Here is a 14000-nt window from a genome sequence, read left to right on the forward strand (position 1 = left end):
TATGTGGTGCTGAGGATCGAACCCGGGCCGCACGCATGCCAGGCGAGCACGCTACCGCTTGAGCCACATCCCCAGCCCCTTGTTATTTCTTCTTGATTAACTGACCTCTTTATAAAATGACCTTCTTTAATCCTGGTAATATTCTTTGCTCAAAAATTTACTCATCTGCTCAGTTGAGATAAAAAAATATTCAGGCCCCAACCTTAAACTCAGGGTCTCTTCAAGCTGATCGAAGTTCAGTGCCAATTCCAATGCAGTGAGGGTCCACAGTGCACCAAGAGAACACAGAGAAGGGGAACCCTGCCCAAATCTGATGATTCCTGAGGAGCAAGATATTCCAAGGAAGAGGAAAGTCCCATGCAAAAGATGATATACTGGGTTGGGGCATGATAGATGCTAGGATTTTAACATGGCCCTCAAATTTCATGTGCTGGAAAGTTAATTCCCAAATTAAGTATTTGAAGGTTGATGGTATTTGGAGGTAAGGCCTTTAACTGGATCAGATGAGATTGTCAGAGTGGGACTCCATGATGGGACTGGTCACTTTACAGGAAGCGGAATAGAAACCTAAGCAGACATATACTTTCTCCGTCTTGTCATGTGATACCCTCCACCATATTATGATACAGTGAAGAAGGCCCTCACCAGATGCCACACAGATGCCAGCATTATGATCTTGGATTTCCCAGCCTCAAAAACCATAAATCAAATAAACTTCTGGTCTTTATAAATTACTCAGTTGTTGGTATTTTGTTATAGCAATAGAAAATAAACTAAGGGGGGCTGGGGATATAGCTCAGTTGGTAGAGTGCTTGCCTAGCATGCACAAGGCCCTGGGTTCAATCCCTAGCACCATAAAAAAAGAAAAAAAGAAAATGAACTAAGAAGGTGTGGTATATCTGAGGTGCCCACAAACAAGGCCTTATGGCCAAAGGGCAGAGAGGGCACAGGAGACAAACTTTGACTAAGATGTTAGATCTGTTTTTTTTTTTGTACCAGGGATTAAATCCAGGGGCGCTTTACCATTTAGCCACATTCCCAGCCTGGGTTTTTTTTTTTTTAATATATAATTTAATTTAAAGACAGGGTCTTGCTTGCTAAGTTGTTTAGGGCCTTGCTATATTGCTGAGGCTGGTTTTGAACTTCTGATCTTCCTGCCTCAACCTCTGTCTCAGCCTCCCAAGGTACTGGTGTGTGCCACTGTGCCTGGCTAAGATGTCAGATCTTTCTGGCCACTGAATGAATAATACATAGAAGAAGAGTAAGGAAAGGAGGCTGTTCCTTTTGTGTAGGCATGAGATGATGGTGGTCTGCAGTAGGCCAATGGCAGTGAAGATGGCAAGGAAAGACAGGAAGTGGAATTAATAGGACTTCCTTCCTTGCCTAGCATATTGCATGAGCCTTCTAACTGGCTGCTTCTACCCTTGCCTCTCACTCCCTCCTACCCCCATCCAGTGTATTCCAAAACAGAAAACGCATTGATCTTTGAGTCCTATGTCAGAGCAGATCACACTTTTGCTCAACACCTTCTAACAGATCCTCTTGTCACTCAGAATAAAAGCCTGGGATGGCCAATATAATGTGGCCCTTGACCCTTCTCCTATTATTCATCCTTTGCTAGGTCTTCTCTAGCCACACTCACCTCCTCCAACAAACCAGGACCAGATCACCGTAGTGGCATTTCTTTATTCAGAAATCTACTTGGCTCATGCTCTCACCTCCTTCAAGTCTTTGCTCAAAGGTCACCTTCTCAGTGATGCTTTCCTGACTATCCTTGATGATACTGCATCCTGCTTCAAGTGCCCCCCCACAGTACTGATTCCCTTTATTCTGCTCTTCTTTTCCCCTCTAGCCCTACGAATTTCCAACAAATTACATAATTCATTCATATTATATGTATTGTTTATTGTCTATCACATTTACTAGGGAAATCGCCATAAAGGCAGAGGTCTTTCTTTTGTTCACTGTCTCTAGAAGAGGAGACATACTTGTAGACAGACAGGTACAAATGGCTTAATTACCAGGCTGAATGTGGGAGCAGACAGAGGAACACCACATGCTGCCCAGGTTTCTGAGTCCAGGGACACAGAATTGTTTTGAAAGCAAAGGAGACCTCAGCTGGAAGCCAGACATGGGAGTCATCAACATCTGGGTGATGGTGGTGGGGTTGAATCCACAGAAGAAATCATACAAGATTTCTTACAAGACTAAGATGAGCACAAAATTGTACAAAATGGTGTGTGGGGGGAGGGGGCAGTTGCGTAGCCAGAAAAAAAAAGTAGGGGCGTGTGGGTGGCACAAGTTTATTAGACTTTCAAGTAGGTGAGAGAGATTGAGTCAATAAAGACTGAAAGTGGATGATTGGATGTAGTCAGTAAAAAGTCATAAATGGCTTTATGGGGGGAGCCAACTCAGTGACTGATTAGAAGCTCAACCTGTAAGGTCAACAGGTGGGGGGCGGGGAGGATGACTGAGAATAATAGCTTGGGCATTTATAGGCTGACAGACCTAAGGAATCCTAGGACAGGTCTTGCTAAGCCTCTGAACCACAACTGTCCCACGTTTAATATGGCGATAGCACCACCTAGCTGATCAACTTTGACGACTGATGGTTAAAAGAGATGACGAAGGAAAATACAGGGCGCAAAGTGAGTGCCTTAGTTTCATTTTGTTAATGACAGCATTGAGTTGGCAGCGACCCAGTCACCGATTGAAATAGCCCAGGACCTGTGTCCCCAGATAAGGACAGCAAAACCGTAGGCATAGAAAAGGACGCCGGCATACGGCGCTGAAAAGTCAATCCCTTGGCGCAGACGGAGAATACTCGGTCCCAAGATTAGGAGGATCTAATTAGCTCAGCCTTCTCCCCAGACCCCGCACACCTGACTGCCCCTCCCTTTCGTGGAGGGGCAAACGTTTCCCGAGGCGGGACAGGGATCACCTGCCCACGAACACGGCTTTGCCTACTCGCCGCAGTCGGGGTAGGACTTAGTCCTAGGCAACGGAGCCCACCGCCCCTAGCAACCACTCACCCGCTTTTCTCTTTCTATAGGCCAAATAATTTTCCTTTCTTTTTCTTATTGGTCCGCGTAACTTTCTCGCAACCAATCAGTGGCAGCCACGGGACCCAACTCACTCCCACACAACTCGAGGGGTGATCATGGAGGGGACGAATTTCTGTTTTCTGCAGCCAGTTTTCCCAGAAAGCACCTTATTTGTCAGACTGTTGTGATATTCCTGGAACGAGGCGCTAAGACATTTTATTTCTCTTAGGCCTACTGTATAGCCTGTCCCTTGTTCACTACCCCCTCCAAGTGGCACGGCCTGCAAAATGCTCCACCTTCCAGTGGCTCTACGAGCCCGACTCCTGACTGGGTTGAGTCCACCCAGCGGTAGAGACCGTACCATCTGTGACTAGTAGGTAGGGGGACAACCTCTTCCGTTACCCTCTTCCGCTCCGGCCACCTCTCTCACCCCTTGCTTAGCCCTATTCGGTAGGCACAAATCCCCGAAACGGCGGCAAAATCTCTGCTCCCAGCACCACGCAAGGCGCGCGGTGGGAGCAAACGAAGGGCACACTTGGTACGGTCCACGCCGCGCCCCGCGCCGCCGGAAGTGAGGTGTCTTACCCCCGAAGTTCCGGTTCGCAGGGGGTGGGGAGTGTTGTTAACCCGAGCGGCTGCCGCAGTCGCGGAGATTGAGCGGGCTCGCGGCGCTGGGCTCCTGGTGAGTGAAGTGAAGTGGGCCCCGGGATGTGGTTGGGGTCGGGACCAAGACCTTCCTGGTAAGGTCACCAGGATCGGCTCGCCCCCTCAGTCCCGCCGCCTGCTTTCGGCCTGTCAGCTGGCCATAGACCTCAGTCGCCGGCGCGGCCACGGAAGCTGGGCCCCGCCTGCGACGCTCACAACTCCTGGCGCTCACAGGTGCGCGGCTGCGAAGCTGACCCGAGTCCCTCTGTCCCGCACTGCACCCTGCTGGTCGGCCGTTTCTTAGTGCCCCGAGTTGATACAGCTCGGGGGTTGGGGGGCGCCAGGGTTCCAGGCTGACGTACCCCGCCGGCTCCCGCGGGGCGCGCGTCCGCACTGACCACCCTGGCACAGCTGTCACCCGCACTGCTGCCTCCCCGGGCTGTGCCCCTCTGCGGCTTTGCTTCGCCCAGTCCAGGCCGAGCGTTCCCGCCCCTGGAGCAGATTTTTGCTTTTGCCACAGACCCCAGCACCTTCACCCTAGGGTCAGCGGTGGCAGTCCCCCCCCCCTCCACCAACCACTAGCCCTCCAACAATGCTTCTTTTCCTCATTGCCTCCCCAGAGGAGGCGGCGGCTTGGCAGGCAGCTTGAAAAGAGCCCTAGATCTGAAACTAGACTGACCCAGGTTTCATATCAGTGTGATCGCTTAACCCCGTTGAGGCTCAGTTTCTTATTTGTGAAATGGGGAAACCGGAAACATATGCTTTTCTTGATCTGATGGTTGTGAGAGTGAAGTGAGATTTTACCCTCTTTCTCCCGTTGACGTTGTGCCAGGCACTATGCTAGATTTGCATAGGATGGGCAATACACGTTATTGTCTTTCCTTTCCCCACGCAGGTCTGCGGGCCAGGGCAATGTTCCGCACCGCAGTGATGATGGCGGCCAGCCTGGCGCTGACCGGGGCCGTGGTGGCTCATGCCTACTACCTCAAACACCAGTTCTACCCCACTGTGGTGTACTTGACCAAGTCCAGCCCCAGCATGGCAGTGAGTTCAGGGCTCAGGGAGGGCAGAACTCCCTGGGAGGGAAGGAGGAGTCTGCCTAGGGCAGAGGCGGGGCTACAGGTCAGTAGGGGAGAAGTAGCCACTAGTTGCCTAAGTTTAAATAAACTGGTGAAGACTTGGGGAGGTTCCTGAATGATGAGCTCCAGGCAGAGAAAAGCAGAAAGTGACCCCAAACCATAGCCTTTCCCCACTCCTAGGTCCTGTACATCCAGGCCTTCGTCCTTGTCTTCCTTTTGGGCAAGGTGATGGGCAAGGTGTTCTTTGGGCAGCTGAGGGCAGCAGAGATGGAGGTAAGATGTTGGTGGTTCAAAGATGAGGGGCAGGGTGTTGGGCAAGCAGAATGTCTGGATTCCACATCATCCCCTGCCCAACCCCTAGCACCTTCTGGAGCGTTCCTGGTATGCTGTTACTGAGACTTGTCTGGCCTTCACCGTTTTTCGGGATGACTTCAGCCCTCGCTTTGTTGCCCTCTTCACCCTCCTCCTCTTTCTCAAATGTTTCCACTGGCTGGCCGAGGACCGTGTGGACTTTGTGAGTTGGGAGTGGCCAGTGGGCAGGCTTATGGAGCAGTGAGGGCTGGATTGGGCATATGGGAGGACTCCAGCCTTCCTGATGGGTCCACTCTGCTCTGCTTTAGATGGAACGCAGCCCCAATATCTCCTGGCTCTTTCACTGCCGAATTGTCTGTGAGTGAGATCTGTGGAAGGGAAGGGAGGGAGCTGGAGGGAGGACAGGAACCATAGAGAAATGGAAGGTGAAAAGTCACTAGCCATGGACCTGTACCCCAGAGCACAAGCCACCCCTCAGCCTGCAGATGTACAGGAAAGATAATTTAGGAAGTTAATTTGCATCGTCTGTGCCCTGTTCCACTCCAGGGCTTCTTAACTGCTGGGCCTTATCTTTGTGCCTCCTCACCTGGAGGCTGCCCCAACAACCCACTGCCATGGCAAAACTTGAGTTCCCAGAGGGCTGAGATCAGTGGAGTGTGTCCACCTGACTAGATGGCTGGGCCATGGTGGGCTTGAAGGTGGGGTTGTTCTAGAGCAGAAGTTGCTATCAGGCCCTGGGCTAATCCTACCCTACCCCATTTGGGGGTCCCCACAGCGCTTATGTTCCTCCTGGGTATCCTGGACTTCCTCTTCGTCAGCCACGCTTATCACAGCATCCTGACCCGTGGGGCCTCTGTGCAGCTGGTGTTTGGCTTTGAGGTAAAACTGGCTTGGGAGTTTGGGGAGACAAGTCCAAGGTGGCACTGCATGTTACTGAGTAACCCAACAGACCCTTACTGAGCACCTGTTGTGTGGCCACCAGCGAACAGTGATCAGTCAGTCATGGTACCCTTCATACACTCCTAGTTGATGGCAGGAGGGCACAAAAGAGGTTGCAGACAAGGCCTGACCTGGGCTCAGGGAAGTTTTCCTGGAGGCTGATGCTAGAGTTGGCTCTGCATAGGTGGATGGATGGACAGGAGAGAATTAGCTGGATGGGCCACTGTGTCAGCCTTTGCCAAGTGTCCACTGTATACCAGTCTTGTGCTGAGCCCCTGACCTGCATTTCTTAATCAGCAAGACAGCGCTGCTATAAATAAATAGTTAATTCTGCATTTTACAGATGAGCAAGTTGAGGTTGAGTGAACTGCCTGAAGTCATAGTGAGTTGGGGAGCTGGGAAGACCAGCTGTGTTCAGATCCTGTGCTGGTAACACGGCACCCTGCTGTGCTGGGGCCCCGGCACTGCAGAGCATGGCTGGATTAAGGGGAGCTGGTGTTTACATCCCCCTCGTGCCCCTCTCCCTCCAGTATGCCATCCTGATGACAATGGTGCTCACCATCTTCATCAAGTATGTGCTACACTCCGTGGACCTCCAGAGCGAGAACCCCTGGGACAATAAAGCTGTGTACATGCTCTACACAGAGCTGTTCACAGGTGAGGGCAGCCTGGACCTCTCCTGACCCAGACCAGCATCTCCTATTCTACCTGCCAGACCCTGTGACCAGGTCTCTGCATCCTTACCCCCAGGCTTTATCAAGGTTCTGCTGTACATGGCCTTCATGACCATCATGATCAAGGTGCACACCTTCCCGCTCTTTGCCATCCGACCCATGTACCTGGCCATGAGGTGAGCCCAGCCCTGTCCCTTTAGTCTCCTAACCTGATCCCTCCCCCTCCCTGCATTTACTGACTGTTGTTTCAGGCAGTTCAAGAAAGCTGTGACAGACGCCATCATGTCCCGCCGAGCCATCCGCAACATGAACACACTGTAAGTGGGCTTGTCCCAGGTTCTCTCCCAAACACTGTCCCAGGTCACCTTGCTTTCAGCTCTGGTTCTGACACATGCTCTGCCATCCTAACCAGGTATCCAGATGCCACTCCTGAGGAACTTCAGGCAATGGACAATGTCTGTATCATCTGCCGAGAAGAAATGGTGACTGGTGCCAAGAGGCTGCCCTGCAACCACATCTTCCACACCAGGTGGGAGGGGTCCTGGGAACCTGTACATCAGATCACAGGCCCCTGGAGACCTGCTGACCACTACCTGGTCTTGATCCCTAGCTGCCTGCGCTCCTGGTTCCAGCGACAGCAGACCTGCCCTACCTGCCGAATGGATGTCCTAAGAGCATCTCTGCCAGCCCAGTCACCACCACCTCCTGAGCCTGCGGATCAGGGGCCACCCCCTGCCCCTCATCCCCCACCACTCCTGCCTCAGCCCCCTAACTGTAAGTATCCCTTCATTTGGCCATATGTTGGGTACTTTCCCAGAGTTGGGAATGGGAGATGCTGGGAAATCCAAGTCTCTGCCCTCCAAGTCTGGGCCAGAGAGGATGAAAAGATGAGAAATAAATGATTGCAATCACTGTAACCAGTGCTGAGCTCAGGCCTCTGGGAGCAGAGGACACAGCTCCCAGTAGCCAAGCTCCCTGTTTGGGAGTGGGGTCAGTATCAGTTCAGTGGTCTTCTTACCATCCTGTCTTCTCTCTGCAGTCCCCCAGGGCCTCCTGCCTCCTTTTCCTCCAGGCATGTTCCCGCTGTGGCCCCCCATGGGTCCCTTCCCACCTGTCCCACCTCCCCCAAGCTCCGGAGAGGCTGCAGCCCCTCCATCCACCAGTGCAGGTGAGCCTTTGGGTACTGCAGCAGCTGCAGGGTGGCAGGAATGGATCCAGAGACCCCACAGCACTGATTTCTCATTCTGTACTTCAGCAGCCCTTTCTCGGCCCAGTGGAGCAGCTACAACTACAGCTGCTAGCACGGGTGCCCCTGCCCCAGCACCTGGCTCTGCCCCAGAGGCTAGCCCTGCCCCAGGCTTCCCCTTCCCTCCTCCCTGGATGGGTATGCCCCTGCCGCCACCCTTTGGTAAGTTGGACCACCCTCTGGGATATTCTAGAAGGTGTAGGGGGGGGTATCAGGCCCAGGTAGCCAAACTGAGCCTCCACCTCTTCCAGCCTTCCCCCCCATGCCTGTGCCCCCTGCGGGCTTTGCTGGGCTGACCCCAGAGGAACTGCGGGCTCTGGAGGGCCATGAGCGGCAGCACCTGGAGGCCCGGCTGCAGAGCCTGCGCAACATCCACACTCTGCTCGACGCCGCCATGCTGCAAATCAACCAGTATCTCACTGTGCTGGCCTCTTTGGGGTATGTCTACATGGGGATATGGGGGCCACGGAGTGTTTGCAAGAAAGTGGGGAGCTATGTAGTTGCCAAGAAAAGGTCCCTCACCGTTGTTCTTGGCATGACTCCCTTGATACTCCATAATGCCTACTTACTCAGGTCACCTATCTCCAGACATTCTCAGGGTCTCTGGGCATTACTCCCAGTGCCTTTATCCTCCCACTCCAGAGGCACATCTGGAGCTAAGAAAGAGTGATGTTTATTAGTGAGCTGACCTTGAATCTTACTCCTTTATATTTTTCTAAACTCAAATTATTCCTAGCTTTAGCTCATCACCTAATACCTTACTGACACTAAGAATTGCCCCTGAATTGAAGAAACAGTTAATGCAAAGTTACTTGGGGGAGAGTGCTGGGTACATGGCGGATTGGTAGAGTACCTGCCTGGTGTGTACCAAGTCCTGGGTTTCATCCCCAGCACCACAAAAAAAGGAAAAATTAAGTCACTTGGAGCCAGCCTGATCTGAATTCAAGTGCTAGTCCCATTGTTCACTTGCTTTGTGATCTCCTTCACCTCATGAGAATAGTGGAGTTCCTGTTTACAGAGATGACATGTACCAAGTGCCTTGCACCTAACAGTGACAACACAGGCTTGGAGGGAAGCCAGAGTTAAGACTTTAGCACTTTGTGATTATTCAGCAAATGCCCTGTGAAGTCCTGATGCCCCTGAGCAGAGACTGCAGGGGAAAACGAGAGGTGGGTCAGCAGTCCACCTCCAAGTGTTTTGAGAACACTTTGTGGCCTTTGAGTCACTCCACAGGAGCATCCATTCCAAGTGTGTTCCTTTGTGCCTGATAGTCACAGGGGCACATTGTCCTAGACTGTCCTGTAAGGCTTGACAAGAACAGAACAATCTGCCTAAGCTAGGTTACCAAGGCTGGACCTACTTTCTGTCCCCTGTCCCTAGGCCCCCCCGGCCTGCCACTTCTGTCAACCCTGCTGAAGAGACTGCCTCTCCAGTGGTCGCTGCTGCCTCCTCTACCAGCATCCCCAGCTCTGAGGCTACCACCCCATCTCCAGGAGCCTCCCCACCAGCCCCTGAAACTGAAAAGCCTCCAGGTAAGGTTTGATCAGCCTTTAGGGATATGGCTGGGGCTTCTCCGGGTTCCACTTCTGACTTCTCTATCCTCAGCTCCTGAGTCAGTGGGTGCCGAGGAGCTGCCTGAAGATGGAGAGCCTGATGCTGCAGAGCTCCGCCGTCGCCGCCTACAAAAGTTGGAGTCCCCTGTTGCCCACTGACACTGCCCCTGTCCTCACCCTGTCCCCGCTCTCTTGAGCAGCCCTCGCTGGAACAAGTCCTGCCACCAAGTGCCAGCTCCCTCTCTGCACCAGGGAGTAGTAACCCCAGCTCTGAGAAAGAGGAGGAGGCATCCCTGAGGTCAAGTGGAAAGAGGCTGAGTTCCCAGTCCAAGACTCCAGCCCTGAGGCCCAGGCAGGCATGGGGATGCTGGGTCAACTTCAGCATTCCTTGCCACCTCTTCAGCCCTGTGTTTTGCTGGGGCATAGCTGGAGCTGTGAAGGCAAAAGGTTCAGCCTCTGAGAACCCCCTTCTTTCCCATCCATTTCTGGGAGAAGGGGCAGCCCCTCCAAGCCCTACTTGTATGCGGGGTCACACTGCAGTGCCGAACAGTATTAGTTCCCATACCCAAGTGTGGACCCCAGAGGGGCTGGAGGCAGGCCAGGAACTTGCCCTGGCCCTCCTGCCAAGACTGGTACAAATTTCCTCTTCTTATCCTGATCTCCCCCAGAAGCCCCTTTGTAGTGGTGGCTATGCCCCCTGTGCCCTGTGGCATTTCCACGTCTTACTGGCAACCAAACAACTCAGGGAAAGGAGTGCCTGGGGGTGGGGGGCAGGCGGGCAGCACTGAGGGACCCTGCCCTGCCCCTCCCCCAGGCCCTTTCCCCTGCAGCTTCTCTTAGGTGAGGCTGCCTCAGTCTCACCCTGTAGCCACTGCCCAGCCATAGCCAGGCTGAGGGCTAGTGTGCTGCTCCTTAACCACTGCAACCCAGAATCCAAGGAAGGCCACTTCTCACCTGCAGAACTTAAGATTCTTAAGTTCAGAAGGATTGGAACTACTACCTTACCTGGTGGCTTTTGGCTTAAATTTTATCTTTTGAATTTGAATGCCCATCCCCAGGAAAGAGGAGCCAGAAGTGCAGCTCCTCCTCTCCACTTTAGAACAGGCTCTGGGCCAGGCAGGGATCACAGGAGCCAAGGCCTGCCTGTCCCTGTCTTTCTTCCCCTTGGTTTTGTGTTACAAGAGTTGCTGGAGACAGTTTCAGATGATTATTTAATTTGTAAATATTGTAAAAATTTTAATAGCTTAAATTGTATATACGGCCAAATAAAAACTTGCATTAATGACTGGTGGGGCTTATGTCAGGATCAGGGTTGGACTCCTTTTTCTTACCAAGACTATGGACTTGATAATGGTCTGTAATTTTCAGGAGTAGACACTTGACAACTACAAAGACATACCCATTTGCATATGGAGAAACGGAGCCCCAGAGAGAAATCGGTACCCTACCTTGGGTCAGAGACCAAGAGCCAGGATCCAAACACTGTCTTAACCAGTTTGAGGGAAGGGGAGAAACCTCAGGTCTTTGACCTGGGTAACTCAAGGGTAGGGAAAGTGTGAAGGCTAGTTGACTATGGGTGGACCACTCACAGGAGTGAAAGGTCTGCAACTTCCTGCCTGCAGGTCAACAGGCTGGGAGGATGGGCTTGGGCCAGATTGCAAGGAGCTGCTAAGTACTCTTATGGCCTGGCCAGGCCAGCCAAAGCTAATCACTTGACTTCTTAGAGTTGGAAACCCAGTTAAGTCTAAGTGGTTTGGAGTGGAGCAGGGACCAGGGCTGGGATTCCCACCTCTCCCTGGGCTACATGGCTATCTCTGCTCTGGTGCCCAGCAATGCACTTGAACTTAAGGCTTTTCTCAGGACCCTGTGCTGAAGTCAACAGTGTTTTACAAACCCTCCAGGACCAAGCCAGGTCTGATCTACAGCAAAGGTTCAGGAATGCTCCTGGCAGTGAGCTCCCAGAGGGCTGAGGAAGGATGTGCCCAAAGGCTCTGCCCTATGAACCCTCCCTCAAAGGGGGTTGCGCTGTCATTTCCAGCCCCAAGTAACAGGCCACAGTGAGGGGAAGGACAGCAGATAATGTCCTTTCCTAGCTTGGTGGTTCAAGGTGGGTCTCTCATGCTTGAGAGCTTTCCCCTAATGGACACCTGTGCATAGGGACCTGTTTCCCTCTTTATGTAAGAAAGGCCTGGCCCCACAGCCTTTTAGCCCTTATACTCTGCCCTGTCCAAGCCCTTAACCCTGATTTTTGTATCCTGTCCCAGGGGTTCCAATACACTTCAACTCCCAAGGTCCCCTGAACTCCAGTCTGTGGGGGACTATGCCATGCAGGTTGCTCAGGAGGCTTCAGAAGCCCTTCTCAAGGAGCCAGGCTTTAAGCTGCTCATCAAAGTAGCCCTTGACTCGAAGGGTACCAGTCACCTCATTAACCTGGGTGATAGGTGTCTTCCCCAGCAGTGGGCTCAGAAAATCTTCCACATCCTTCTGTAGGGCCTGGGAAAAGATGATAAATTGGGTCTGATCAATAGTCCATCTCAGACTACTGTCCCTTTAGCCCCCAAAAGTACAGAACCACACCCTGCTACCACCCCTTCCCTACACACTTACCCAGATATCCCCCTCCACTTTCCGGATCACAGTCATTTGGCGGTTGCCATGTGTGATGTCCTTGTAGACAGGGATGTTGTGCATTCGAGAGCGCCGTACAAAGTAGGGCAGGTTGGGTGGGGGATCTGTCAGTAATGGATATTGATAAGCCATTCATTCTAGGCCTCACCCAACAACAGTCAAGGCCCTTCCCCTCACAAAATCAGCAGAGGGTTATTGCAACCAATTGGACCAAGCCAACTACAGACTTCATATCAGGGCATCTCTTTCCTTCAGTTTATAGTCAGGACCAAATTGTTTATCATGGTATCATGTAAGTGGTTTGGAATGGAGCAGGGACCAGGGCTGGGATTCCCACCATTCTGTTAAAACAGTCTAGTTCTAGATTAGGTACTTTAACTAATGGCAAGAAATAAATGAAGTGAGGGTCATGCCTCCCTGGATCTTTGGGTCCCCTCTCAGGTAATCCGTGCCCTTTTCCACTGGGTCAGGGTGGCCAAAATCAATCTCTGGAACAAAGGACTTACAAACACCTACCATATGCTGGGCTTTCCACTAAGTGTTTTATGTGCTAAGAAAATTATCTCTATTTTGCTGAAATTGAGGTTGGGAGAAATGATTAACTCAAGATCATACCAGCAATGAACAGCAGTATGAAATTCAAACCCTAAACTGCCTGACTCCCAAGCTGTGTTCTCTATTATGGTACATAGTCTGCTGGGGGAGAATATCAGTTCAAGCACTTGGTTTTCTCTCTATGCTTCATTTTTTTCCCCAGGTGGAAAGACTCCATCCCAACAGTGTGGATGGATGGGTACCCGTGAATGGACAGCTCCACTCCTGAGCCCTTACTTGGGCACTATCCAATGCTAATCCTAAAGGATTTCTACATGAGTCCTGCAGCCACTGGGGAGGGAGATGCTCCCCATCAGCCTTCAAACCACCTCACCTCTGGGAGGCTGCCAGCCACTAGGGGTGGGATAATGTTCATGCTTTGGGGGCTTTGGGATGCTGGTTGGAGGTAACAGGCGCTCCACGAAGTGATACTCATCCACAGATTCCACGAAGCTGGGGTAATCAGGTGGCCCCTGGGTCTGGCTCTGAGGCAAAACAAACAATCTCTCCATGGCTTACCCAACAACAGAGAACTTTATTAAGTACAGAAACGGAAACATTTCAAGCAGAGAGAAGAGCATAAATAAAAGGTGTGAGGTGGAAAGCACCAAGCTTCAGTTTCCCGGTGTGCAGGGTGTAGGTGGGACTGGGCAAAGAAACTCAGGCACTCTGAACAGCATGCCTCTCTCAGGACTCAAATGACACTGTGTACTTCTGAAAAGCCAATTAGCAGTAAGATTGACCACTATGGCATTTTTCAGTATTTAAAAGTTGTCTCTGCACATTCTGTTAAAACAGTCTAGTTCTAGATTAGGTTCTTTAACTAATGGCAATTCCCTGCTCACACTCAGGACCCAGGCAGCGAGTGTCATGGGCAGTAACCCCCAGTCGCGACTACCCCGCGCTCTCTTTTATCCACATCCCAAACCCCACATTCCTCACGCGCCCTCCGGGATCTACCGCTTTCCCCCTCAATCTTGTATTTACCTTCGAGACAAGTGCCACCGATTGGGTAGGAAAACTAAGAACCCATGTAGGGATACGGATTGCAGAGTTACAATGAACAACAGTGAGCCGCGCACTCAGCCCTCTTCCCTCAGTTCCAAGCTCGGCGCTCTCACCTGGTGCCGCAGCCCGAAGCCCCGCAGGACCCCAGTGGTCCAGCCCCGCAGCGACGCCCGGAACACGGCCGCCGCCATCTTGACCAGCCCCTTTACTGGCCCTCTGCGCGCGCAACCGGCCTGGTCCCGCCCCCTCACCCACCTGCGCGCACAGCCCACGAAGAA

At 52.2% G+C, this 14000-nt stretch overlaps 2 protein-coding genes across 3 annotated transcripts; one reads left to right on the plus strand and one right to left on the minus strand.

Annotated features, from left to right (window-relative positions):
- Positions 1-3620: 3620 nt before the first annotated feature.
- Syvn1 (synoviolin 1) lies at positions 3621-11945 on the plus strand. Of its 2 annotated transcripts, none has more exons than XM_026396450.2 (16): positions 3621-3726; positions 4585-4733; positions 4949-5041; positions 5130-5282; positions 5389-5437; positions 5856-5959; positions 6550-6676; positions 6770-6869; positions 6945-7010; positions 7106-7222; positions 7304-7467; positions 7733-7861; positions 7949-8101; positions 8191-8377; positions 9320-9471; positions 9545-11945. In XM_026396450.2, the coding sequence occupies exons 2-16, from the start codon at positions 4602-4604 to the stop codon at positions 9649-9651; spliced, it is 1833 nt and encodes a 610-aa protein (XP_026252235.1). In that variant the 5' UTR covers positions 3621-3726; positions 4585-4601; the 3' UTR covers positions 9652-11945. The 2 variants fall into 2 exon arrangements, with proteins under 2 accessions (XP_026252235.1, XP_026252236.1); XM_026396451.2 differs by having other exon boundaries at positions 7952-8101.
- Positions 10518-13952, minus strand: Mrpl49 (mitochondrial ribosomal protein L49). Its single transcript, XM_026396452.2, has 4 exons — positions 13836-13952; positions 13049-13199; positions 12100-12224; positions 10518-11985 (listed from the first exon to the last, which is right to left on the minus strand). The coding sequence occupies exons 1-4, from the start codon at positions 13911-13913 to the stop codon at positions 11839-11841; spliced, it is 501 nt and encodes a 166-aa protein (XP_026252237.1). The 5' UTR covers positions 13914-13952; the 3' UTR covers positions 10518-11838.
- Positions 13953-14000: the final 48 nt, after the last annotated feature.

The sequence above is a fragment of the Urocitellus parryii genome, chromosome 4 (genome assembly GCF_045843805.1).
Source record: "Urocitellus parryii isolate mUroPar1 chromosome 4, mUroPar1.hap1, whole genome shotgun sequence".
NCBI classification, from domain to species: Eukaryota; Metazoa; Chordata; class Mammalia; order Rodentia; family Sciuridae; genus Urocitellus; species Urocitellus parryii.